Source organism: Prenolepis imparis, unplaced genomic scaffold (assembly GCF_030444845.1).
Source record: "Prenolepis imparis isolate NDT839.2.m4 unplaced genomic scaffold, iyPreImpa1.0 SCAF_3, whole genome shotgun sequence".
Lineage (NCBI taxonomy): Eukaryota > Metazoa > Arthropoda > Insecta > Hymenoptera > Formicidae > Prenolepis > Prenolepis imparis.
The window spans coordinates 12,357,476-12,384,785 of record NW_028141161.1 but is presented as its reverse complement, the minus strand read 5'-3'; the positions used below and the strand labels follow the sequence as shown (position 1 = coordinate 12,384,785).

General features: G+C 32.7%; 1 protein-coding gene and 1 long non-coding RNA gene across 12 annotated transcripts in view; one reads left to right on the top strand and one right to left on the bottom strand.

Moving 5' to 3' along the window:
- LOC145934001 (uncharacterized) overlaps positions 1–27,310 on the bottom strand; it is a 93,997-nt gene that overhangs the window by 24,787 nt on the left and 41,900 nt on the right. The window lies entirely within an intron of this gene.
- The window catches only part of Mp (collagen XV/XVIII-type protein multiplexin), a 238,165-nt gene that overhangs the window by 172,413 nt on the left and 38,442 nt on the right, over positions 1–27,310 (top strand). For 5 of the 10 annotated variants that reach the window (XM_083034128.1, XM_083034127.1, XM_083034124.1 and 2 more), the window contains exon 5: positions 22,735–22,806. The exons of 4 other annotated variants lie outside the window; for them this stretch is intronic. In XM_083034128.1, the coding sequence (XP_082890254.1) occupies positions 22,735–22,806 (72 nt within the window). Of the gene's footprint in view, positions 1–22,734; positions 22,807–23,541; positions 23,645–27,310 lie in introns of those variants that run through there. One more of the 10 variants, XM_083034133.1, reaches the window with a different exon arrangement.

The following is a 27,310-nucleotide window of genomic DNA, read 5'->3' as shown; positions in this document are numbered from 1 at the left end:
ACGACGCTACAGATGAAAGAATTGACATTTTCTGTCGTGAGGAAAGAAAATTTTACGTTAAATCGGTTGGAAATAAATATAGTTTTATATATATATATATATATATATATATATATATATATATATTATATATGCGATTTTGTGCGATAATAAAAGACTCATTTGCAATCAATAGAATAATATTTTAAGAAAATTCTAATTTTCTTTCCTTTATTAAAGTTTTATCGGACACTAACTTTATTCGATCTTTAAAGTTTTAATATTAAGATTTTAGTATAAATTTCTTTAGGATAAAAGTAGAAGTCACATATATATATATAAGATATCAACTGAAATTTTTGAGCAATCTCCATTACACGAATAATCTTCCTCTATATAAAATTGTGCGCTTTTTCTCGCACAGGGATTTCAAACTCTTATTTTAAGAGCTACTTTGTTAGGCAATCTTCGAGTTTAAATAACAAGCAATCCGCTAGTGTAACAACTCGAACGGATAAACGTATCCTACGTATCTGATAGAACTTGATTTCGAAACGCGAGTTCGTTTTCGCGTTTCTTTGAAACTTGTACTGGCGATAGCATGGAAAGTCGGTCTAGTATCTCGCCGGCTCACGTAAATGACGATTTCCTTTAGATGTAGAGAATCAAGAATATTGCGAATAACATTGAAATCTTCTTCATAGAAGGGGAATATATTTTCTCGAGTATATTTCAGAAAATATAAAATGCACTAAGAAAGATCAAGGAATTTTCTTATAAAATTTATTAGTATAATATAAACACTATAAAATTATATAGTGATATAATATGCAACATAAAGATGATTTTATATTCCTTTTTTATCTTGTAACATGTATGTAATACAAGGCGATCGCTTCGAGCGATCGCTTCGGCGATAGCCAGTACCTTGAAACGATCCTACATCAAAGGAATAACACGCGAGCACCTCGGAATAACGTTGTACGCTTGACAAACACTTCGGAAAATTCTTTGAAACTTCGATCAAGCCGTACTTCGGCACGGAACAAGTTTGAAGTTTCGATCGACGACGAAAGAACGAGGTTTACAGCGTGAGGAAATTTAACAGAATTATCGATTACGTCTCGTTAAAAATACGAATGTATAAAGAATGTGAGACTTATCAAATCACACATTCAATATATTATATTAATATTTTTGACTTATTTTATAAAAAAAATGTTAAAAACTGGCAGTAGTTGAAACTCGTAATTTAAAAAAATAATCTTTAAAAATTTTTGCAAAAAATTATTCTCTTTAGTATGTATTATAGAAATAAGTCTCTACCCTCTCTTATGTAATCTTAGTAATCAGATACTTACTCGTCCTACATTATTGCAAACACTGGCAACTTTTCTCGAAAGCTCGAAGAGATTCCGAATCAACTTTTATTTGCAAAAAGAGCGTTCGTTAAACAGCGGCGTTTACGTAGAACGAAGAACTGAGAATCGTGGATCTTTGCTCGACAAAGGATTTGCCAAGATCACAAGGATGATGCTGTGAAAATCGCGCAAAAGGGACATCGGTACCCAGCGCTAGAAATTATCCGCTCGCGCGAGTTCTCAGTTTGTTAGATCAAAGTTATTTCCAATATATACCGGATATACACCCTTCAATACTCCCCCCCCCCTCCCCTTCTTCCGAGCACAGTTACGAACTGCTTCATAAATATACACAGGCTGAGTGAGAGAACGCTGGACCGGGTGCGCGGGCTCCCTAAATTACTTTTACATCGTACGCTTTGGAACGGCTCCGACCAGCTGACAGAGAAATAACGCTGGTCCGGTCGACAAAAAGTTTCGAAATCCCTTTGAAGTTACGGGACACGGGAGCTTTTCGGCGCAATGGAAACTCTGCTACTTCGGATGTACACCGAAACGCGTAGACCTAAACGAATTTTTCCGGAAGAGAGAGAGAGAGTAAAATTCTTTCCCTCCCTCTCCTCGCTCTCTCTCTCCTCCTCGTATCGAACAGTGCATCTTTGCACAAATATGGACGTCCGGGGACCAAGTTCTATTAATTAAAAAGCCGAGGTGCGTAGATTACAAGTTTGCCCTTTCCGCGTTTTAAATTGCTCTTCATTATGCCGCACTGCGAGCTGGAATATAATTCACGAGGAACGACTTTCCGCCCGGCTGCAGGCTGTAAGATATGCAATTTCGTCTCAAATAATCGTGGTCCCTTCAGTAGATTCGCATCGCGCATATTGCAGCTTCTCTAAGTAGAAAGAGAGAGAAACTGAGATAGAGACAGATAGATAGATAAAGAGGGAGAGTATATTTGTAATGCCCGATATATGAAACTACCATTTGCAGAAGTATAATGTACTGAGCTAGCGCGAAACGACGGAAATTTCCTATTCTACGCAATAACGACAGTTGAAATTAACACTCTCATTCAAGTTGCTATTTTACGAACAATGCGGAAATATAATCGTCAAGCGCGCTATAAAATAATGTTAGGAATGATTTAATACTCATTACGGCGTAAAACGATAAAGCGCAAGCGAAAGTATCTATTGAATTTTTCAGGAACGAGGCTATCGCTATAGAAAAAAAAATCCATAATCACAGGATAAATTATATAAAAATGAATTAAAATGTTCTCCTTCACCGATACTATTTTTGTACCTTTAAATTAAAATAAATTTCCTTGCATATTAGGAATTATGTTATTGTATTGACTGATTATGGAGGTTAAATAAATTAAGAGAGAAAAAAGCGCATCGTGTATACAAAATATATCATTTTCTACCCTTATGCATTATATTAATAAAATTATTATACATAATTTTCTGGATAAAATATATCATACATTAATATATATAATAAATAAAAACGATAAATATTAATATAATTTCTTCTATCCTTCATATCGCTTCTAAACTGTAAATCTAAAAAGTTATAATTTCTATAACTGATAAAAATACTTTTAGGAAACAAGAAAACCTGCTATACTTGATCTTGAATTCTGGTCATATGGCGACTACGAAGCTCGATCGTGTGTGAACAGAAACTCGTATTAAGCACCCACAGAGGATCGCGGCGAACACAGGCGAAAAATCGCGTGCGAACGCGGGACGGATGTGTTTACGATCCCGCCGAGGATCCAGCGACAGGGTCCGCTGTTGACGCAGTACCGGCTTAACATTCTCCGGGGAGGATGAGAGAGACTCGAGACGCGAGAATTGCTCGTGCAAACAGGGACCGGGTTTGTTGAACGCGAAGAAACCACCATGCGCGCGGGTGCAGAGTCCGTGAAACGATGGCGAAAAGAAAAAAAGAAAGAGAGGAAAAAAATACGCGCGCACACACACTCCCTTGATGCCGTCTTGAGAGTGTGTCCTCGTGTAGTCGCGAACGGAATAAGTAATGCGAGCCGCGACAGGAGATTTAGCATGGGAGCTTCTTCTTCGTACACAACCTCATTACGCGCTGGGGACGTATTTTTGGGTCTAAGCCGGCGTAACAACGCCGTAAATTGTGGCAATCGCTCAGAAACCCCTGTCCTCCCCCGAACCCCCGTCGAATCGATTCATCTGTGTGCGTTCTTGCGTGAAAAAGAACGCGCGGATAAAATGAGTCGGGGTCATATCTGAATTTTGGTACGAAAGCTGTCGAGGCAATTATATGATAAGAAAAAAATATTGCGGAGGAAGCTCTCGTTTCAATTGTGTTTCCGAGATCGCAGTACTTTATATAAAAATATGTGGTATTGTATAGTAGTGGATGATGATTACGTTGTGGATAATATTTTATGTTAAATATGTTAAATATCAGCTCTTTTCGACTCGACGATTTCAATTAAAACCGTATATGTTATTTTTCACCAAAGTCAAAACGTTATTCAGTCTAAAAACAGCTACATTTTATATTCATATTTCACTGATTTTATTTTATACTTTCAAATTTTAGATTTAATCTAAATTTTTTAAATAAGAATTCGCTCACGTTATTTTTGAGGCACGTTGCATAATAATGATCTCTTCGAATTTCGCATTATTGATGAAAACGAAACCGCGAAAGCGGTTTTGGTACTAGGCCAACACGAATGTGTAAAGTAAAAACTGCATAATTTATGTACATACACGACCAATTTTCCCAGAAATAAGTTTCCCTGGTACTGATTCCCATTTTAGGTCTCGCGATAATTTTGGATAATATTCAACTTTTTTAATGAGATGCAATTCGAGAATTATTTGAATTTCGTTAACAGAAATTTCCATTTGAAATCATGGCTTTTAATCAGCGCAGAATAAAAATTTGAGCGTCAGCTCTGTCGAACGCGAAAATTAAATAACACGTCGTCGACGATAACAGCGCAAACATGGGATTAGCCCGTGATATCATGAAACGACAAGAAGCGTAGCACCGCTGATTGGCAGAAGCGTTCGCTTCAGCGATGCGCTTCTGCCAAGCGGTAAAAGCATGGGCTGTTAAAACGCGCGGTGTCAAATGGCGAAAATCAGAATTTTCATGTCTCGTAAAAGTAGTTTTGACGTTCAGCATTAAAAGCCCACGCCCCATTTCGCGGAAATGCATATAACAATGTATCGTTTCGTACAATGCAACTCTAAATTCTCGTACCACATCTCCCTATTGTTTCCGTTCTCCATTCTGATTTCTCAACAATATTCCAATCAATATTTGAGTTTATAATTCCGTTTGTCAAGCAGATCGACGAACGCGAGCTCATCGTAATTTTTGAATTTTTGTGACATTTTATTTCATCAAAAATCAATTTTGGGATCATCAGCTTCCATTAATAAATCCGTTTCATCTATATATTTCAGAAGATTAAGAACTAAAACAATAACGTTTCTTCCGCAATACATGTATGTATATATTTGTGTGCACATATGTATGCACATATGTATGCATATATGTATGTATATATGTTTGTCTTTCTCTCAAAATTCATTACAAAACTATTCAAGTATATCGCATCAAACTCGTACATCAGGAAACGCAATTAAAAGATTAGAACAGAAGCGAACCGCGATACACGATTGAGTCTCATTTTCACACTATGTAGCACTATGTGGATATGTATCGAACCACCGAAATTTCCGGGCTGTCAATGAAACTGAGACTGCAGTTTATGTCATGAACATTTGCTGTAAACCGCATACGCCGTTCGATATATTGCGCATCATTGTTTTGAAATACGGAAATAATAAAAGAGACAAAATAAAAGCAAACATTATTAACGGCATTGAATTATTTCTTTACTCATTCGTTATATCACGATGCATTCTAGATAAATGTTAATGAATTTGCAATATTATTAAATATTTTTGTTTACTATATAATTGTAAATATAATAATGTAATATATTACATTTTAAATGTATGTTTTAAAGTGTAAAATAACCAAATAAAATAATGTAAAATAAAAAATTTGCACGTTTTTAGCTATTTTTATCATATTCAATTTTAATTGTTATTTAATTGTTCAATCAATAGTTATTAGATCCGTATCTGACAACTGAGAAATGTATAATGATAATAATTATATATGTACATTTGTGTATATTAATTTATACATAATTAAGAAAGGAAAGAACACAGAGCATTTTATATAAGTATATTGAAACTTCTGAGAGATAAAAACACGGAGAGAACATATAATGATATAAATAATAAAATACACTTGTCAAAAACTATATGTGACATAACATTATCGTATATATATTTATGAAAACTTTATTACTTTAATATATAATATAATACTTTTCTCTTGAACGAGCGGAAAACTAGTAGTCGAAGATCTCTTCCGAAACTATTTATTGCAACAAACGAGAATCCCGCGCGCGCTCCATTCTCTTCTTAAAAGAAATACTTGGCGATCTTCGCAAAGTAAGGTGAAGCGGCGTGTTCGTCAATTGTTAATATTCTTATACTCCTTATATCTAAATCTGGGTTAATGGAAAAGTATCAAAGTATCGGGAAACACGAAGCATGCTCTCGCCTGCCAACTAAATGCAGAACGCGGTAATTATATATGAATTCGTTATATAGAATTAAAGAATTAAAACGCATTTTATATATAAGATGGTCTTTACTAGAAAGTTCTCGCGTTTATACGAGATGTATGGTAACAGTTACGATTGTACTTGAGGTAATATAAATTGACACATATACAACGATCATTATAGATTATTCCGGGAGCCTGCTAGTCAACGTCACTTTGATGCCAAATATGCAACTAATTTGGAAACACCCCAGCTTGCCATATCAATCTCACCAGAGGAGAGACCAGTTTGTCTGTGAATGCATATTGCATCAAGATGGCAAAACGCTCCGTCACAACATATCCTATATTTCAATCCCCGGACTTTCCAGTATTGTTTTCCCGGATTCCAGTATTGTTTTCATGTTAACTAATTGTAGATTATTTTATGTCAAGTACATATTATTTTAATATATTATCCGAGTATGGAATAAATATTATATTTTGTTATCTGCTTAATTTTTTCTCGTAACTATTTGCTGCGTGCAAAAGTTAGCAGCAAATTCTGCATGTCGTTGATATATTGATTAATTTTCCATCGGATAGTAAATTAATAATTTATAATATTAGTATATTAATTAATGCGCCACTATACGAAACAAGCTCTGCTATTCAATGCACACAGCTTTAATAGATAGTAAGCCTAGCGTATTGAGTTAATCTCGAGATAATGAAGATACTATCTAGAATCACTCCCAAACTAATCTAGACCAGATCACAGGCGGCATGCGTGCAAGCTCTCTCGATTGATTGTTACTAGTAAACCGATCAAAAATCCGATTAATAGGATATTTAATTAAAACTATAAACCGTCGCGACGAAAGGGGGAAGGAGAGGGAGAAAGAGAGAGAAAGAGAGAGAGAGAGAAAGCGATCCCGTTAACGTCAGCTTGGGTCACGTGTTTTTGAAATTAATACCGGAAATCGATCTAACTGTTTCAATGGCGTGCCTGATTACCTTCCACCTTCCATTGCGCTTTGACCTCAATCGAGCGGCCATATAACGGGCGTTTGGGAATTAATGTTTGCCCTGACCTTTATCCTCTTAAGCAGATTGTAAATTAGCATTATCTTTAAGAATAAACAATTATTGAGGCATCAATAATCATTGGAATATAGGTGTAATTATACGAATGTAAAATCAATAGAATTTGATTTTTCTTATTCTCATTTATCTATACAAAATTGACAAAGATGATCTTTTTATAACAAAGGTATGTTAAGTCGATTCTCTCGCAAGTATTGTTGCCTCTTTTTCGCGATGCTGATTGGCTGTCTCGATTTGCATTGTGCGTTATATTCGTAGCACCAAGAGGCTGTCATCGCGAGGATTAGCAGTTTGACAGTTAGTCCAAAATAAAATTAAATAAAACAATATTAATGTTTTAAATTTGTTATAATACTTTAAACTTGATTAATATTTTTGACAAAGATCAGCTGATAACTGCCAAAAATATTAATCAAGTTTAAAGTATTATAACAAATTTAAAACATATTAATATTATTTTATTTAATTTTATTTTGGATTAACTGTCAAACTGCTATCCCTCGCGATGACAGCCTCTTGATGCTATGAATATAACGCACAACGTGAATCGCGACAGCCAATCAGCATTGCAAAAAAAACAACAATACTGCGAGAATCGACTTAACATATCCTTTTTTAGAAAGGGAATATGTATTTAAATAAATAGATATTTAGATATTTAGATATATATATATATATATATAAATTTGTTTGAATTCTCAACAATGTAAAATTATTTTTAATTTTCAATACTTGAATATTTAAGAAGTCATTTATTAATAATATAAAAAAAATCGTTATTTTTATAGTAATATTTTATTTTATTAACTGTAGTAATAAACATGTAGGTAGATAATTCCATTAAAAAGCAACTCAATAAACTTCTTACAATTATTTTCATGACATAATTTATTTGAATAAATTATTTAAATAAATTATTTGAATAAATTATATCATGAAAATAATTCTAAGCTTATTAAGTTACTTTTTAATGGAATTATCTACCTACATGTTTATTACTACAGTTGATAAAATAAGATATTACTATAAAAATAAAGATTTCTTTTTATATTATTAATAAATGACTTCTTAAATATCCAAGTATTAAAAATTAAAAATAATGTTACATTATAAAAAATAACAAATTATAATTATGTGAGTTAATTAACAGTCAAACATCGCTTATTAATATCGTTTAAATATCGCTTAATTTGTAAGCTTTTGTACATAGAAAATGCACTCGAATAGACAATGTAAGATATATTGTTCATCATCAATAATATATATGTTTGTACGTTTTGATACGCTTGAAAATTCGTTTGAGTTAGTAGGAGAATATATTTTGCGAAGAAGTCTATAGTTAGGAGTTACATATTGTGCAAAGAGATAACTAATTCAGAGTTCACGAGCAGTAATGTATCGTTTGAATCTACCATATTTTCATAAAACCACTGCGCTCCCCGCCATAAACACTACCATATATTTATTATTATTATTAGAGTACCTCACAACTAGCAGAGGTGGCGGCAATTTTTCTGAACTCTCGTCATAGATATTAACCGTAATATAAATCGATATAGTTTATTATACGCAACATTCTCGTTGCGAAAATTTAAAATTCAATACTACACTGAGAAGGCCTGGAGAAACGCAGCCAGAAATATGCAAAAAGGCCTATGTATACATTAGTGAAAAATAATGATAAAAAATACACTCTCCTTTTTTTCCTTTCGAAAGGAGAAATCTCTTCAAAGAAATGTCAAATATTTTAATATTTATGAATATCATTGATTAAATCTTCAAAATAATCTATTATATTCTTTGTTTCGCGATAAAATATTTATTAAATATTATTTTACTTCGTTTTAATTAAACTAAATTTTATTTTTAATAAACTTTATTGAAGTCAAGTTATCAATAAACTTGCATAAATAAATTCGGAGAAAAGATAAAATTAGCGCATTAAAAAAATAGATATATTATTTTAATTATTAACGCGCGTTCTATTATATAAATTAATTGAAGTGTGTTATAATGACCTATCTGCAATTAATATGTTATAATGACCTATCTGCAATTAATATTCTTTGACAGAAATCAGCTGATTAAAGCGTTAATTTGCTAATTAATTTTTAAAATAATATGTTATAAAAATTAAAATAATAATATGTTTTAAATAGAATGTGTTATAGTATTTTAAACTCAATTAATATTTTTTGACAGTAAGCTTATTTTTTTCTGTCAAAAAATAAAAAATATTATTCGAGTTTAAAGTATTATAACATTATTTATAACATTATTATATATTTTAATTTCTATAACATATTTTTATTTTTTAATTAGCGCTTTAATCAGCTGATTTCTGTCAAAAAATATTAATCAAGTTTAAACAAACTTTATATAAAAATATTCTTTTTTATATAAAATAGAAGAATGGAGCGCGCATTTTTTTTATCAGTTTGCCTTCATATTTTATATCTTCTGCATCTCATTCAAGAAACGAATTGTAAGTTAAATGATTATTCGATCGAAATGAGAGATGCTGTTTTACTCATCGTAATGTGATTATTATATTCACAGTAATATAGGTTTTTAAAATAAAATATACAGTCCACTATTTTGCACAATCACAATATTTGACAATATATTATATTAAAGAGACAGAGCAAAGATTAATTTATTATTCATATCACGCGAAGCTAATTATAATAGCTTTCCGACTTAACTATCCAACATTTGTGTGACCATCTCACTATGTATAGGGCTTCCTGCAGCCGCACTTAAGATATTAAATTAGAAACATATAGCACCGCGTATAATATATATATTCCACAGGGCGTTTGGAGAATCGCAGAAATTCGCGCCGCATCGGTGCGGCCGACTGCGAGCGGATATTCCGTAATACGTAGATCCCGTGGGAACAAAATTATACGAATAAAGTAGTCGGACCTGGCTATAATCGGAAAAGTATTTTATCGTTCGCGCGCGGTGTCATTTCGCTCCGGTCGACGATTATACGTATAGCGATTGTAATACGAGCGTATATATCCCAGCAGAGCGGCAGTAGTAATAGGTATCGCTGGCGCGACATTCAGGAGAAGAGCCCGGCCTCTTGTCCGCCACCGGGAGGAGTATTACGTATCGAATAAAATTCGTCCCACTCGCGTTGAAAGGAGAGGATCAATTTAACGATCGTGCCGGTTTTCGCCTGGAAAGGGGAGGTACGAATAGCAGAGGAAAAGCTCCTTTATGGCGGACGGGTTACCTTTATCTTTATGATTACACTCACGTAGAATCGCGGTTTAATATAAAACCAGCGGAGCTCTGTCTGTTTTTTTTTTCCTATCTTTCTTCTCTTTCTTAAGGCAAGCGATCGTACATCGTCTGCGCTCTCGGCCACGTCTATCTTGGAAAGATGTACAAGAGAAGCGCAAAAAAGAGAGGAAGGGGGGAAGACAGGTGATTCGTATAAAGAAGAACCTGAATGCATCAACTTAAATACCTCTCAAGCATAACTCTGACTCTGGAGAGTGTCTTGGCTAACGTAAGGAATCTTCGAGAAGCTTCAACGTTTCTTTTAGTTTTTGTCAATACGAGCAAAGATTCTTTCCTCTTCTTCACGTCAGTTATTTGCAACGACTGCTTCGATACGATACAATCAATGTTTGCTTTTTGATATAAATCTCTCGAGATATATTTTTTCAGCTTTTGATCAATTGATATTCCACATCGTATTTAGCAAACAAGAACGATCGCGAACTGAAGCCACTGATTTTTTTATTTAAACATAAATAACATTAAAATTTGTCGATAAATTGAAATAAAGTATTCTAATTTATTATTCGTTTTGCTTATTATTTCTCTCAAACAGTAATATAAACAGAATTTCAATAAAAGTGTCGAAAATACCACGTTGAAGACTACAACGTACGACTTGGAGAAAGAGAACGAATGCGATTGACTTACGAGTTTTCAGATCCGGCGATTTTCCGGGCAGCTATAAATGCGATTCGAGACTTTTCGGAGGAAATAAAAGGGCAACGGGGGAGAGGAAACGCACAAATCACCGGGTATCTGAAACGGCGAATTGCGAGCATTCATAACGCAACGAAGGAGCAGTTCGCGCCACTTACAGAACGACGATAACTTTGTCACCCGGGGAGTCTTGTGGCGATTTTGTATTATTTGTACCATTCCATGCGCGCGCGTATCTGTCGGCCGCAATAAATATCGCGAGAGCATCAGATTCCCCGCGTTTGGGGAGAGCGAGCATTAAAGTTGTTCAACCTCGTTGAACTCGTTTAAATTTACAATCGAGATATTATCTTAAAATAATAGAAATACATGATAGAAGATACGCGTCAGTTTATATCGAGGAAAAATTAACACAACATTTTAATATCATAGAATAATGTTTCTCAAAATGATATTTCTCAACACATGTATACATTAATGTGATTAATAACAATATTTCTATTAACACTTTTAAGCTTTTCTTTTATAACCAGGATTAAAAAATATTTATATAAATATAATTAATAATTAAAAAACATTTTTATATACCTAAAAGGAAATTAGATATCTCGATGTAAAAACTAATCGATGTGCAAAATTAGGATACTTGACACTTTTTTCATAATAATATTTATTTAAAAATAATAACAGGAATAAATTTTAATTATGAAATGTATGTCGGTGAATACGGTTTTATTTCAATTAAAAGCTATCTTCCTTCTTCCCCTATCCCACTTGCAAACATTTTTTCATTTATATTCCACCTCACTTGACTCGAATGTTTCAACGACGTCGTAAATAAGCCAGATAGTTTATCCGGCACAACGTTCTAAGCACTCGCTACGGACAGTGGGAAAAAAAAGTGGCGCATATACTGCTGCGTCCGAAGCACAATAAGAGCCTTAATGTCCGGCGCCATAATTTCGCCGTTAAACGGCCAGCCGACGTCTGGCGTCGTGAAAGCACGTGTCGATCGATCGCATGACCAGCTTGATCGGCGCCCGTTATTGCACGTGATGAAAAAATCAGGTCCCTTGGGTTCTCCCCTTCACGGTGACTCATTATGAATATCAATCAATCTGCGTCATTCGATCCGTTCGTTAACGTACGCAATGCCGAAAGTAATCTCGAACAAAGCGAGAGTTAAAAGTTACGGAAGTTACGACGATAAATTTAATAGTTTTTTATTTAAATTTTATAATTTGTTGAAATAAAAGAAAAAGAAGTGTTTAAAAATATTTTGGATATATTATGAAAAAATATATATTCTGAGAAATATAGCTATCTATCGAATTATTTATCGAGCTATTTATCAATTTTTATAAAAAAAATATATTATAACGTTATGTATTACGTTATAATGTTATAATGTTATGTCACGAGTTATTATTAAAAAAATTAATCTAAAAAATTTAATTATTTACAAACGTATCTTACATTATTTTTCATTAATTGACTACATATACTCATGTAGCTCTTTGATGCGACTATTTATAATGATGTTAGTAATATAAACATTTTAACTATCAATAAAAAACAGTATTAGAAAATTCTATAGTGTTGTGGACCACTCCTCTAATTCTCAAAAGCAGAATGAAAGGAGCAAAATAAAAGCAATTTTAAGAGAAGAGGGGATGCTGAATGCAGTAAGAAGGACCAACTTTATCTGCGATTCTCAGTACGCGAAACGAATCGGCGGCGAACGATTCTTCATTTTCTCCTCTTTCGAGGCTTTTGTGCCGCTATACGGTCTCGTTAATTAGAACCGCTGCTACCGAAATTCGTCCCGTGGATTTCTCGTTTTTTTTCCGTCCCCCTTTTTCTCTTCCCAACAGAGGAGGACAATTGTTTCTCGGGTTTCTCCTATTGTATCTTTCTTATCGACGAATGACGAAGACGCTGCTTTGAGAAAGCTCTGAGCGTCGCGCTTAATAGAGATTAATCATCTTCCGTTTATACAATCCCCTTTTCATCATTGTTACTTTTTTCTAAAAAAAGAAAATTGACGTACATTACTCTCATTATTCTAACGAAATGAGGAACCGGATTATCATCAAAGTCGCGACTAATAAACAGAAAGACCGCACAATGTAAAGTAGGAAGCCATTATTGTCATTAGAATTAGCAGGGTTTCCTCGGCCCGGATTCTCTTACGTAACGATCATCGAGCGACATTGTGCGTCTATTATTTCCGAAAGTGCACTCGTCGTTCACATTGTATTTTCAGCGAATTTCGACAGCGTCCTCTGCGAAATGTGCTCTTGCGTGGAAGGGAGAACATTATTTCGAGAGCTAGGGCTTATTTAGTTCCGAACTCCAACAGCTGGGATATATAGGATGATGAAGTTCATATAATAGGAGTAAAACATATCGAAGTTTGATTACTCGTATCACACACGATGACACGGAGCCGGAGTTACACGTCAGAATTTGTGTCTGTCGTCAAGCAACTTTTGGCATTTCACGGAGAAAACCTAATATACATTCTGGAGAGCATTTACCTGTTATTAGCCACCGCTTTTCGAGAATGTACATATGTGCCTCACGTTTCAAGCGCGTTACGATTGGAGCAGTCCGGGAAATAGAACAGAATGCGAGTGTAATTACGATTAGCGCCGCGCTAATTACCCTCTAATTGCTTAATTACGGACGAGTGCTATCTATTTTCAAACTGAGAATTAATTTATTATCGAAAAGATATTGCTGCGTGAGAAATGTATCAGAGAATATCATTAAGCGTATTTTATGAAATGTTTAATTACTTTTTTGATATATATATATATATATATATATATATATATATATATATGGAATATTATTCTGAGAGATGGAGAATGAATCGTCGCGTCGGTTGAGATGAGTCGAATGAACGGAGCTCGAATTTTGAAAATATGAAATAAATGATCGTGCGTATTTAAAGCTTGATGCTTTCATCAAATTTAATTTAAATCAGTTAATGGCATTCCTCAATATTGCCTGCCTTGCTTACAATATATACATATATATGGAATTCAAGTTTAGGCAACGTATTAAAATTTATTATTAAAACGAAAGCTATGAAAAAGCTATAAAAATTCATCAATTTTGCGTTACATTTTTTATATTTTTATATGGTATTATTAAACTATTAAAATTAATTTATTAAAGTCTATTTTAAATATTCTCTCTTTTAACTTAATAATAAAATAATCTGATTAGCTAATTTGGTTTGGTAAAAAAATTTCTGAAGTGGTTTATCCGTCTCTTATAAAATAGGAGAATATTGATTCAATTTTTTAATACGGATAGATGAATCAATTTTCTTTTCAGAAAAAAATAAAACTACTACATATATTCATATTTTGTTAAAAAATATATTATATATAACAGATCACTGTTCCGTGTTAAATTTGAATGTAAATTTTTTTACATATTTAGGATCAATTTTTTTTCTCGCGTTCCAATTTATTTGCTAAAAATTTAGTTAGGTTAATTCCATAATTAATCGTGAACATATAAATTAATTATTACGCACGGTATACGCACGTTATTACGAGAGCTGAATGTGAAATACCTACGGTTCAAACGTATAGTTCAAACAAATCCGACGTACAAAGCTTCACGCGTGCGTGTAATATATGTAAATCAATCAACGCGAAATACACACGAGATAGAAAAAACAAAAAAATTATCGCGCGAAACATTAGCGCGAGATTGTCACGAATTCGATTACGATCTGCTCGCCCGCGTGCATTACGTTACTTTACGTTACCGCGTAATCGAAAATGCGCATAATACACGCGGGAAATCAATAACCATGTAACCAATCCCGGGTTTCACACACACAGTGTGGGTTTTACTCTGACCGTACTTGCGATCTTACGTATCTCGGACGGAAAGTAAAGCGGACAATTTGTACCCAGGAGCTTATTATGCGCTCACGGCCGATAATAAGCAGCGTGTGTCAAATGCAGCGTGCAAAGTGATATTATACCTGGGCTGCAGACGCGATATAGTAGTATCAATAGCATTGCACGCACATATACACACACACACACACACACATACACGCACATTCGGAGACAACTCTATGCCGGTCGTGAGATGTGCCAATTTTGCGACCAGCAATCGAGATGTCGTCGATAAACTTCTGACCGCTTTTATATATACAATTGTAGAATGAGATTAAGATAAGATCGCCAGCCGTTGCCGCTACCATTGTATTTGCGTCAAAGCACTCGTGCTTTGAAACGATTTTTGTACGCTTATTATCACGCTCGCGCATGCGAAGCACGAACGTCATCGACTGTAAACCATTGCTCCGTTAGTAATTAGCACCAAACGCAGCGTGTAATGGTTCGTATGAAAAATACGTTTAAACGTATTGTTTTAGAAAACGTCATAAGCGACGAATGATTTTGGCGGAAAATAGAAAAATAATTGCACTGCGCGCGCACACACAAACACACATATTCGCATTTCTTGCAAGTAAATAATCTAAAAAAATATATATATAGCGCGAAAAATATTCAATTATATTTAAAAAAGAAATTTAAAAGAAATTTTGTCATGTCGTAAAAAACAATTATCTAAAGTAACTTTGCAAAGGGAATTATTTAATTTTAAAATTTGTGGCTTGAAATAAATTTTGACAGACATCTTCGTAGAATATGCGACATAATAATAAAATTAATAGAATAAATTCAGAATAATAGAATGATAACTTTTTTTATTAATTGTATTCCAGAATTATCAAAAAACATGGATAAATAACAGTATATAAGTTTCGCGTTTTAAGTTAAGCTCTTTTAATTGAAATCTTTAAAATTATTAAATCCAGTTAGATTATTTTTAGAGGAAACGTTATAATGATATATATCAATTCTTTGCATTAATTAATAAGCATTTGCCGTATTTCGACTAATATTTATTACATTACAAATAAATCTGATATATCGATAAAAATACGAAAAAATGGTACAGCCAGTCTCGTCGTTACGCAAAAAAGGAAGCACAGATGGTCGACGTCATAAAATTCTTAGCGGCAAACACGCTTGATATATAACGCGCGAAATGCGCTTATTTGGAAAACTTCCTTACCGTCATAATTTGCGGTTGTATATAAAACGTCAAGGGAGCTACGTCTAATTAATACGTGATGCGGAACAAATGTTTACAGTGTAATGAAGTCCGTAACGCAGCAAGCACCCCTGGTTAACGCAGATTAAAATTTATCATGTAATGTTGAAATATGACGTTACGGTATAGTTGTGCGAGTAAACTAACAAAAATAGATATATTAATCGACGAGGTAAATGAACCAAGCCACGCAATAATTTTTCAAACTGGAAATAAAATGTTAATAATAATAATTTATAGTAAAAACTTTATTAAAAATAAATCATTCTTGCCACTAATTTAATTGAAAAGATAATTTCATGTCGCTCCATCTCACTGATTAATATGTCAAGAAACGAAATTAAGATTGGCAGGGAAAAAAGTAATATCATTTTATCCGGTTATTTATTCTCACTTATTTGATATCGTATTTAAAATGGTGTGATTAGCGCTTTGAATTTATTTAAAATTCAATTATGTGAGTGACGTTTGTATATGAAACTTTCGGAGTTTCTAATTTAATCGATATTATAGCAGCATTAGCATAAAGAAACCGCTATATAAATAAATATATCATATTTGTTAAACTATTTTAGAAGCTTAATATATAATATGTTTTTTTATATAAAAATTCACATCGCTTTAAAAATAAATTTCATAACATTAGTTATTTAAAGATCGGTTCGATTGAAACTGCTATGTTAGATTAATTTCCTGCGAGTAATAAAGTTGAAAGCGATGCTTGAATAATGGATAATATTTAAATGATGCTGCCTCCGATAGAGGCGGATTCGATCGTTTCTAAAGGTTGCAATCACGAATCACGAGTTGCGCGCCCGCGTTTCCGGGGTAGCCGATCGAAATCAAACCTTACATGGTTCCCGTGTCCACGTGTTCCACGGTGACATTGACGAGCGCGCATTCGTTAACATGCGTCAGCTGACGATACCCGCGTCTATCTAGTCACGTAGATTTAACTGTCCGATTGTATGTCGGCGTTCAACTACTTTCTCTTAATATATTAAGTCATCACACCCGAATTCACACGTAACATGTAATGTGCTGATACAAAAGTCTTGGATAGTCAGTGAGAGACGTGGCTCAAAGTTTCTACACACACACATTTCTACATGTATTTAGTAGAACCATTTTCATCAACGTCAAATAAATTTAAATTAGACTGCTTCGCTTCTTCTAGTAGACGATTTAATTAATTAGACTCATTTTGTTTCATTGGTAACATGATTATTCCTTTAACTTCAGTGGCTAAGTCTGTCAAGAATCTCTTATTTATTTACGTATTTATCATGACTGCTGTTTAAACTACATTTGGCTAGTTTAGTCTTAATTGGGTCTTTTTAATCACGCATTCTTGTACTATAAACAGATATTAATATGCTTGTGCGTATATATATATATATATATATATATATATATATATATATACATATATATTGCAAAAGATTCTTCTTAATATTCGATATCATTATTTTTACAACATAGTTTAAACAGCCAAAATAGCATCTTTAAATTTGTATAATTTCTGAATTCAGTTAATTAATTTTTTAAATCAATTTATCATTGAGTTGCATTGAGTTGTTTTTATACATCAGATTTAATATAAAGACACTTAACACGTGTCACATAAAAACCGCTTATTCGATCCTCTCTTTCAGCTTCGTTCGGCATTCTAAACGTGAAATCCGAGAACAATCCTATAACGCTGAATAAAATTCGCGATATTAAATCACTTGGATTCGATAGTCGAAAAGTGACGAAGTGTTCGACCAGCGAGATTTAATGGACAGATGTCATACGTCGCATCACAAAAATTGCGCGTGCCAAAGTGACGGATCGTTGTATTCTGAGACTCGAACCCGGTGGAATTATAGTATAGAAAGAGGGAGAAAATGTAGACGGGAAACGGGCAAGAGTTTCTGCAATCGCGCGATACTGTCGGAACAATACAGATCCATTAAAGGCCGGCATTTGTTTGCCTGTAAAATTTATGCATTTAACGGGTCAAGCACAGAATATCGTGTCTTGAAGGCATGCAAAAGAATAAACCACGGCAATCATACCGGTTAAGAAAATAAGCCCCAGTTATTCTATACCTTCCTTTTCTTCCCTCCTCTTTCCTGCCTTCACAGTTTTTGACGATAAAATTTGCGTGCATAAATTAAAATTTCTATTTCTTTTTTAAATCCTTTTATTAACAAACTTGAAAATTAATTAGGCTTTAAGTTCGTAATAAAAAACTATTTATTATTCTTGTTACAATGTTGCAAAATTGGTTCATTACTACAATCTATAATTTTTATTAACGTTGAGATGGCACCTCAAAATTAATAAAAATTATAGATTGAAAAATAGAATTACTTTTTTGTGTTTGTAATTTAAAAAAAGACGAGAATTATTGATGAAATGTGAGCTACATGTATAAGTTTCGGAAATATATTTATCTTGATTCAGTGGACTGAATTACTGTCACCTGTGAATTAACGTGTCTGTGTGTAATTAGTTTAATCATTTAACGCTTAAGTAGCAATCAGTATTGTTTAACATAATGCAGTTCGAAATACGTGTATGTAAATCATAATTTGGCTTAATTCAGGTATCGCGAACCGACTTCTCGTACTAATCACAGAGCGCATTACGTACTGACATTTACAGTCGCAATTAATTGTATGCATAACATTAAAACATTCCGTCTGTTGCGAATATTTTACTTAACGCCCCCCGAAATTTATCTATCAGCGATATTATGATCTCACACTGAGTTTTAATAAACTCTCATTTTATTAAAATTATTTCAAGTTTCTTGTTTATTGATAATTGAATATATCATATAAACACACATATACACACACATTTCACAAATCTATTTTTAATGCTATATATAACGATTTCATTCATGCTACCAATTATGATTCATTTCAATTAAGTTCATATCGAATTTTGCGAAAATAAATTGTACAAACAATAAAAATAAAATAAGCAAAAAAATAAGTAAAAGCAAAAAACGTTCCAAAATAATATTATAAAAGAAAAACGCATATCTCATACTGTGAATAAAATATCTTCAGTTCTTTATACAACAGAGAAAATAGAGATAAATGATAAATCAACGAAAGTTAAAAAACATTTAAAAACTTTACTTTTAAAGTATATAAAACTCAGCAATTATAAAAATATTTTTGTGAGCTTAAATTTTTGATAAGATATATTATTACTCGTCGTAGATTATTCAATAACGCTTTTTGATGTGAAATGGAAGAGAAAAGAGGAAAAATTTTATATAAAATCGATATTTTCATGGAAAAATTATTTTTAAAAGTTTGATAGATAATAAGTTAGTTAGCATAAAAGATGTTACATTATTCATTTTAAAGCAAGAATAGCGAAAATAACCGCCTTAAATTAATATTATGAGTATTTACTTGACTTTATTCACGAAAACATTCATGCAATTAAACTTTGCTATAACCAGATCGTTGTCCGATCGTTTTATTTATCAGAAGGGACGGTTGCATTAGAAATTTCAAATATGAGGACTATTTGTAAGTGGAAGAGTCACGGTAATTCCATTGCTAAGTTTAAGATCGATGCGGGTGGAAGTTAAGTATTTAAGACACTGTTAAAGTTTCACAGACTTTCCCATGAACTCACTGCCCAGGCTTTTTTGAAGTGGGCAACTGCAAGGAATACTGCTATATATAAAGCATCAGAACGTACTCTTTCTTTTTCTCTCGTTCTCTTTCTCTCTCTCTCACACACACACACACACACACACACACACTCACACTCTCTCTCTCTCTCTCTCTCTCTCTCTTTGATTCTTTCTTTTCTCTCTTTAATCAAATATATGCCCGGAAAATTCTTCTAAATATTTGATCACGCAGTCCAGCCCGGATTTTACGGATCGCACAATAATCCTCGCAATGTACGCTCTCAACTAACTCAATTCCTCTCTCTTTCTCTCTTCGTATACTCTAATAACTCGACGAAAATTAAGCTTATTCTTGTTATCTCCTCTCTCAATCCGCGCGCTTCGGACTACTTCCGTGCGCAGGATTAAATTTGTCTAACTCCGACCGAGAGCCGCATATTCTTTCCTAAGCAAAATAATTGACGTTGGCCTGATAAATTAAAGAAGAGTATAATGGAGTGCACGTCTAGTTACCTCGCGGCAAAAACTGTGAGGTAAATAATGTGAAATAAAATCTCTTAATCTTTTTCTCTTGATATTTTTCTGCGCTATTTATCGTTAATTCAATACCGACGAGAATTATCGACGTTAATCAGCATAATTTACCATACTAATTTAAGATTGTATTTATTATCATCAAAGATTGTGTCAAGACTCCAGATCACTGCAACTATATATTGGATTATGACATAAAAAACGAATGATAGAAATTTTGGCCCTGCTAACACTGAGAAATAACTTTTTATAATATTCCACCACTAATATATGAAGCAATAACTTGGTAAATTATGCCATTAATTGCTTTTATTTCTAATTCATAAACAGCTGTCGAATTTAATTAATTCTTATAAAATCTATTTTTATTGTAAAATGTAGAATAAACTTACAGAGAAAGAGAGAGAAGGTATAAGGTTTTGAGGATAAATTCTAGCATAAAGGATGTGACTAACATAATTAAAATATTAATCATTAATATGAATATATATATTATTCTGTAATATTAGCATATCAAGATGTCAATATTCAAAAACCTTCAATTTTTTCTCTTCTCTCTCTTTCAAATTTATAATCACATTTAAATCTAAACGATTTAAATCTAAATTATTCTCAATATTTTTTAAACATATATCGTCTATTAATCTTTTTAATATTCTCATATATATATATATATATATATATATATATATATAATATATCTAAATATTAACACTGACAGAAATAAAAAGCTGATCAAAAAGTTGTATCAAACATGCTATTTTAGGTATTATGTCGAATATAAACGATCCGCATGAGCAGACACTCCCCTTCCATCTACACTTTATAACAGGCTTTAGCTTTCGAGACGACTAACGTGTTCTATAACACAGTCGTTCTCAAACATCTCGCGCAGAACGTTCGCAGCTGAAGATAGTCGGAAGTTGGTGACATCAATCGATTACGATTGAAATTGTTAGTGCACAGTGTCTAACATGTTTCTATTGCTTCGCGATACAGATAAACAGCTGCTATAAAAAAATTGTTGTATGAGACAGTTATTTATCTCTCGACATTTAAATTTATGTCTATATATTTAATAATATATTTGCTAAATATATTAACTCTATTAACTCTATTAAATTTTGTTAAATATAATTGTAAATTAATAAAGAATTCAGATGATTTTGGAAATATTTATTGATTACGCGTTTTCGAATTTTTTAGTTTTTACTTACGGTGCGAGAATCAAAAATAAAATAATTTACATATTTAAGCATTAAATCACATTTTATCTGCCTGATATATAAAAGAGTCTGCTTATCTAGCACTAACAAATTTAGAATATTTACTAATCTTCTGAAAAAAAAAAAAAAAAATATATATATATATATATATATATATATGGCACAAAATCTCTCATCTCTTTAATTTTTAAACAATATTGTTTACACTTGTGTGAAGTTAAAACATTGACATAATGATGATTCGCTACGCTGGCACACATATATCGTTTATCGTTTTCTTTCGCAAAATATTTCATCGGCCAAGTGGATAGGGATAGATGAACATTGCTGGTACAATCCAGAACGACTTTTCAACTGTACAAATCCGCGGCAGTTGTTTCGAGAACGAAAAAAAAGTATTACGACTGCAGCGCACTAACACGACCGGTGAAGAGAAAAAAAAAGGGGTACAAGCTTTTGCACCGACCGAAAACCGTAAAATGCACCGTAAAGCGCGTTACTGCGGGCCATTTAGAAAGATCGATCGATCCCATGAACACTTTCAGAATGATCGATGCACCGTCCCAGTATGCCGGTTTCTTTTTTCAAAATAGAAAGCTCGAATTGTTGCCTGTGTGCAGAGATAAATCACCGATTTTCTCCAGTAGTGTGTATTGAAAAATACAGGAATCATAAACTGTGATAATTTCAGTAATATACAAAGTTATAATCGACAATGCATTATTTAGTATGTTGTACGTATATTTAAAAGTCACCTTATTAGATAGATATTTACTTATGTCAAAAGATACGCTCGATTTAATCGATTCGTCATTGCTAAAATCAGAAATTGCGAACTGTATTAAACTGATATGCGATTTACATTATTTCCTAATGCGATAAATCAATGATACCCTTTTTGGCTGAAAACCCTCTTAATATCAAAATATAATGTTGGTATATATCTCTCTGTTTTTTTATATTTATATTATTTCTCTTTTTAAAATCTGATATTTCACAATAAAAGTGCCTTAATGCGAACTTGCGAATAGTGTCGCGAGAGGAAGAAAGGACGAAGCAGAAACGAGACTCGTGAAACAAGACAATGAACTTTATATGTCGTACGATAGTCTACTATTTCTTGGCTATTTATTTAAAGGGTTTGCTGCAATCTTTGAAGCTATACTCCGGCCATCCTCCGGATCTTGTAAAATGCACTGCTGACTTTGACGTAAGTATATTTCCAGTTTTACTATATATAATCTCGGATAAAGGGATATTAAAAACTATATTTATTACATTTTATTCCGGTTTACAAAACATATTTAAAATAAATATCGCATTTCCCTCTGATCAACAAGTAAATAATGCGGAAATTATTTTGGAAGAATTTACATAACTATGTTTATCTTTACCTGCCTTCATATTTATTATAACTTAATTACGTAATTTATATTTACAAAATTTTTCTATAAAAAATTTAAATTTTACTAAATATTACTATATTTTATTAAATATTTTATATTCCGTTTTATATAAAAATAAATATGCAGTATTTATTTTTCATTCAAGTTTTTATATTCTTCATATCTTCTTGCATATATAGCAACAATAATTTGATTGGGTACTTATTTCTTTTTCAAAATATAGTATATTATAACATTTAACATTAACATTTAATCTTTAATTACATTTATAGTTATAAAATTAAATAAAACTAAATAGATCAAGACTTTTATTAAAATAAGACAACTTTGTGAAATTTAATTAAAGAACAATTTTTCCTCTTTATATTAATCTCTATCTAAAAGTTTGATCATAACTTCTAAAAATTGTATTCTGAATTAGTCAAAATAGAAATTTATTAATAAGTGGAAATAATCTACGATATTTGCCCGAGAAAGGTTGCGCAACAATACTTGCTCGATCATGGTCGCTTATATCCGTGATTATCATGCAGGATATCCTCGACAATTTTCGAGGTCTGGCTTCTCCATAGCTCACCTGTACCGCCCGATGGGGTCGGCGAGTACCCCTTGCGGGCAGCAATGTGCCGCGAACGGATCGCGGTGAGTCAGCAACGATAAATCGAACAATTTATGAAGCGGGACGACCATCCTCGAGGAATAATATCGGGATCGATTGACGATGTTGAGGCGGGCCGTCAGAATTTTCGAACGCCCGTCAGCTTTGTTAATTGTCTCAGATAAGAGTCTTTCTATATATAGCATGAGACGATTAAATCGATTCTCGTTCGTCATAACGTATCGAATCATTTGGCACACGCGCGGTGCAAAGAAAAAAAATGTTTCAATCCTGCATTCTATAAATTGATAAACAAAATGGCTCGCGAACAGCTTCGTCGTTAATTTATGATATCGTAAATTTTATATCTATGCTAAAAATTGATTTTTCATTATCGTTATATAAAGTTCATATAGAGAGTACTTCAGAACTTCCACTTCATCAACTTTTATGCCAAAAACTTTTGATTTAATTTGAAATTAATTGTTTCTTCAACACTTATCACGGTTCGTGATTATTATGAGCGATTAGAAATAAATAAATAATTATTTTTCGAGAAATAAACCGGTAAGAGGGAATAAACATAATTTAAAATAAATCATCCGAAAATATTATTGAATCCGAAATAATTATTGAAGTTGAGAATTCTGTGGCATCCGTAATGTAATCAAGCTGATAAGCAATATTAACCATTTTATTAACGAAATATTTTCACAGAATTTGAAAATCACAGTTAATTTCTACCAAACGCATTTACCAAAGTGTTCAGCAAAGCTCGTACACATTAATTATTTCATAATATCTTTCACAATTTCCTTGATAACTTTTATCGGACGGAGCTAATTTAATCGATCACGCAAAAAGCTGTACGGCTAATTAGTATCATATATTTTTTACACCTATTTTATGATCTAGATATTATGCCCCGTGGCCATTAGCGGTATTACAAGATCACATCACAGCTCGTCACGATAAATTACTGTACCATTATGCAGAAAAGCGTGATTTGTAATACACGGTACTTCTACGCGAGAAATTATCGGAATGGTAATCTGTTGATTATCCGTCTGACATAATATAACATTATTAATTATTTTATACTTTATTTTATTTTATTAATATTTGCAAATTTTGAATGATAATGAAAAAGCCTATATATATAAAAAGATCTATATATATGTATATATACATATAGATTTTATGCAATTCTTAGTTTCTCTTTCTCTGTAGTTTCTAATATTAAATATCTTAGTAATTAAATGTCATATTAAAATTCTATTCAAGTAAAATCCATTTTAAAACTATATGAATAATAAAGACTTATTATCTACATTTACATTTATGGAAATTACAATTTTCAGAATGTTATTTAGTTTCTTATAGTTTCAAAAATAGGCAAACTCATGAGAACTTTTTTCCTTACTTTTATATTTTTAATAATGTAGAAATTTATACACAGAGCTACCTTTTTAATGTTGCAGTCTATAACAATTAGCTTCTTTTTACGAATTATATGAAAACTGCAATGTTATCCTGCCGAAGAAATTTCTACGAGTTGTTATATAATCATCTTAGAAATTATGCGAAGATTTCGATAACATGCCCCTGTAAGCGCGAACGATATTTGGATTACATTATTATGTGTAATAACGAATTCCTATGGTAACAAATTTTCCTCAGATTCTCTCACGATGTTCCTGCGAACTACAATGTTACTATAATGATCGTCCGAACCCGAATACCGCGGTCTCGAATTTTTTCGAATCCAAATTCGTTCGTCCGTTCGTTCGTTCGTTCGTACGTTGCTTTACTCTGCGAAATTGCAAAATTTAGAAAGTAGATATCTCTTGTATTTGCCGTTTGAATGAAAATTAATTAAACGCGACATTTATTCAAATGGACATTTGCAAATGTGTATATACGTGTATATATTATGTTACAACATTTTCACGGATATTTTAATACGGCTGGCATAAATTAATCGATCAAATTTCAAGCATTTCATTAAGATTCGACGTTACTTAGATTGCAGCATCTAAAATTTCAAGGGAAAGTATATCCGTAAGACGGAATTATTTTTTCTCGGCTCGCTCTTTTCATCGCATGCAAAACACAAACAATTGTCCTATTACTATGCTGCAACTTTGAAGGCACTCTGTATTTTGTTCGTCGCGTTCATATTATCTTTCGCAATCACATTGTTGATAATTAAAAGTCAACGAGCGGGCCGAGCGTTCTCTCCAGAGTCTACGGAATGTGCAATAAAAATTCATTATGTCGACTATATAGGACGTACGATATTCACCGCGTGACGCGTTTTCTACTTAAAATAAAACTCGGTTGGCCAACAATTTTTTAACAATACTGTCGCGCTAGAATTAAGTTATTTTACTCGCCGATTTTTCTGATTGGAACTGTCTACCGAATACTAAATATAATTTCAATTGATTAATGTTTCATAATCTACATAATTGAAAAAGTTTGTAATAAGCAGATAAAGCTTTATTCGATGTCTATTAATTTTGTATTATCATGAATATAAATATATAAAATAAAGCGCAGATATTTTATCCATTACAAAAATATTCACCTTAATAAATATGAATAAAAGTAGAGATTGTATTAAGGAATTATAAATTTATATCGATAAAATTCTATACGTGTATTATTATAACCAGGTCACACATTAATTTTTATTAAGACAATGATAAAAAAATATTTTCAGATAACAAATGGCTATTTTGTAGTAAAAGCAAAAACAAAAGAGATTATTTACGAAACATATAAATAGAAGATAAATTCTTTTTTCACTAACTATTACTTTAGAGAAGAACATTATTGTTCCTGCTTTTCGTTAACAGCATCTGCTGCATTTTTATTTACATGATCTATTGCACACATCTTGTACACATATGTTCGTAATCGTTCCACGTTTAGATCATAAATAAGCACGCAACGATTAATAGACCAATGCATTTGTAAAAATTTCTTCTCCATCGCAATCGAGTTCGGACGCGAATCGAACGCGGTTTCTAAATAACAGATCAAACATCCCGGTTTTGTACGGGACCGACATGTGTGGGAGGGTACAATTTGTCTGCGCCGGCATGCCGGCGGGAAAAAAAATAGTTTTCAATTGAATTTAATGCTCCACGCTGGCTGCGTATGCTCCAATCAGTCGGAGTATCAAAGATCAAGTGAGAGAGCCGATAAACGATCAAGGACGAAGAGAAAGAGAGAAAAGGATAAACGGATGAAGATGAAAAAAAGCGCAACCAAAAGGCAGCAAAAGAAATTAAAATAAATAACGAAAGGGGAAAAAAAGAACTTGAGAAGGAAAAAAGGAAATGCATAAACATTTCACGTTAATTCAACCGTCGGTTATACGAAAGCACTAATCTATCAATTAATTATCGATCGATTTTTTGTGTGTGTGTGTGTATATATATTTGTTCATTCGGCAATGTATCTTTCGCTTTTCTCCCAACCGACCGATCTTCAATCTTTTTTCGACTCTACGTTTTTCCGCTGTCCCGTCTAATCGGCTTACTCGTAATACGAATAAACATCCTCGCGTTACTTGAATGTAATTTATTGCGCTAAATGAATAATCCCACGTTCTTATTCCCCGGCAATTCGCAGTTGTCCATTTAATTTACCGGTATCATCTGTTTCGATCCCGTTTATCGCGAATATCCCGCATCGTATAG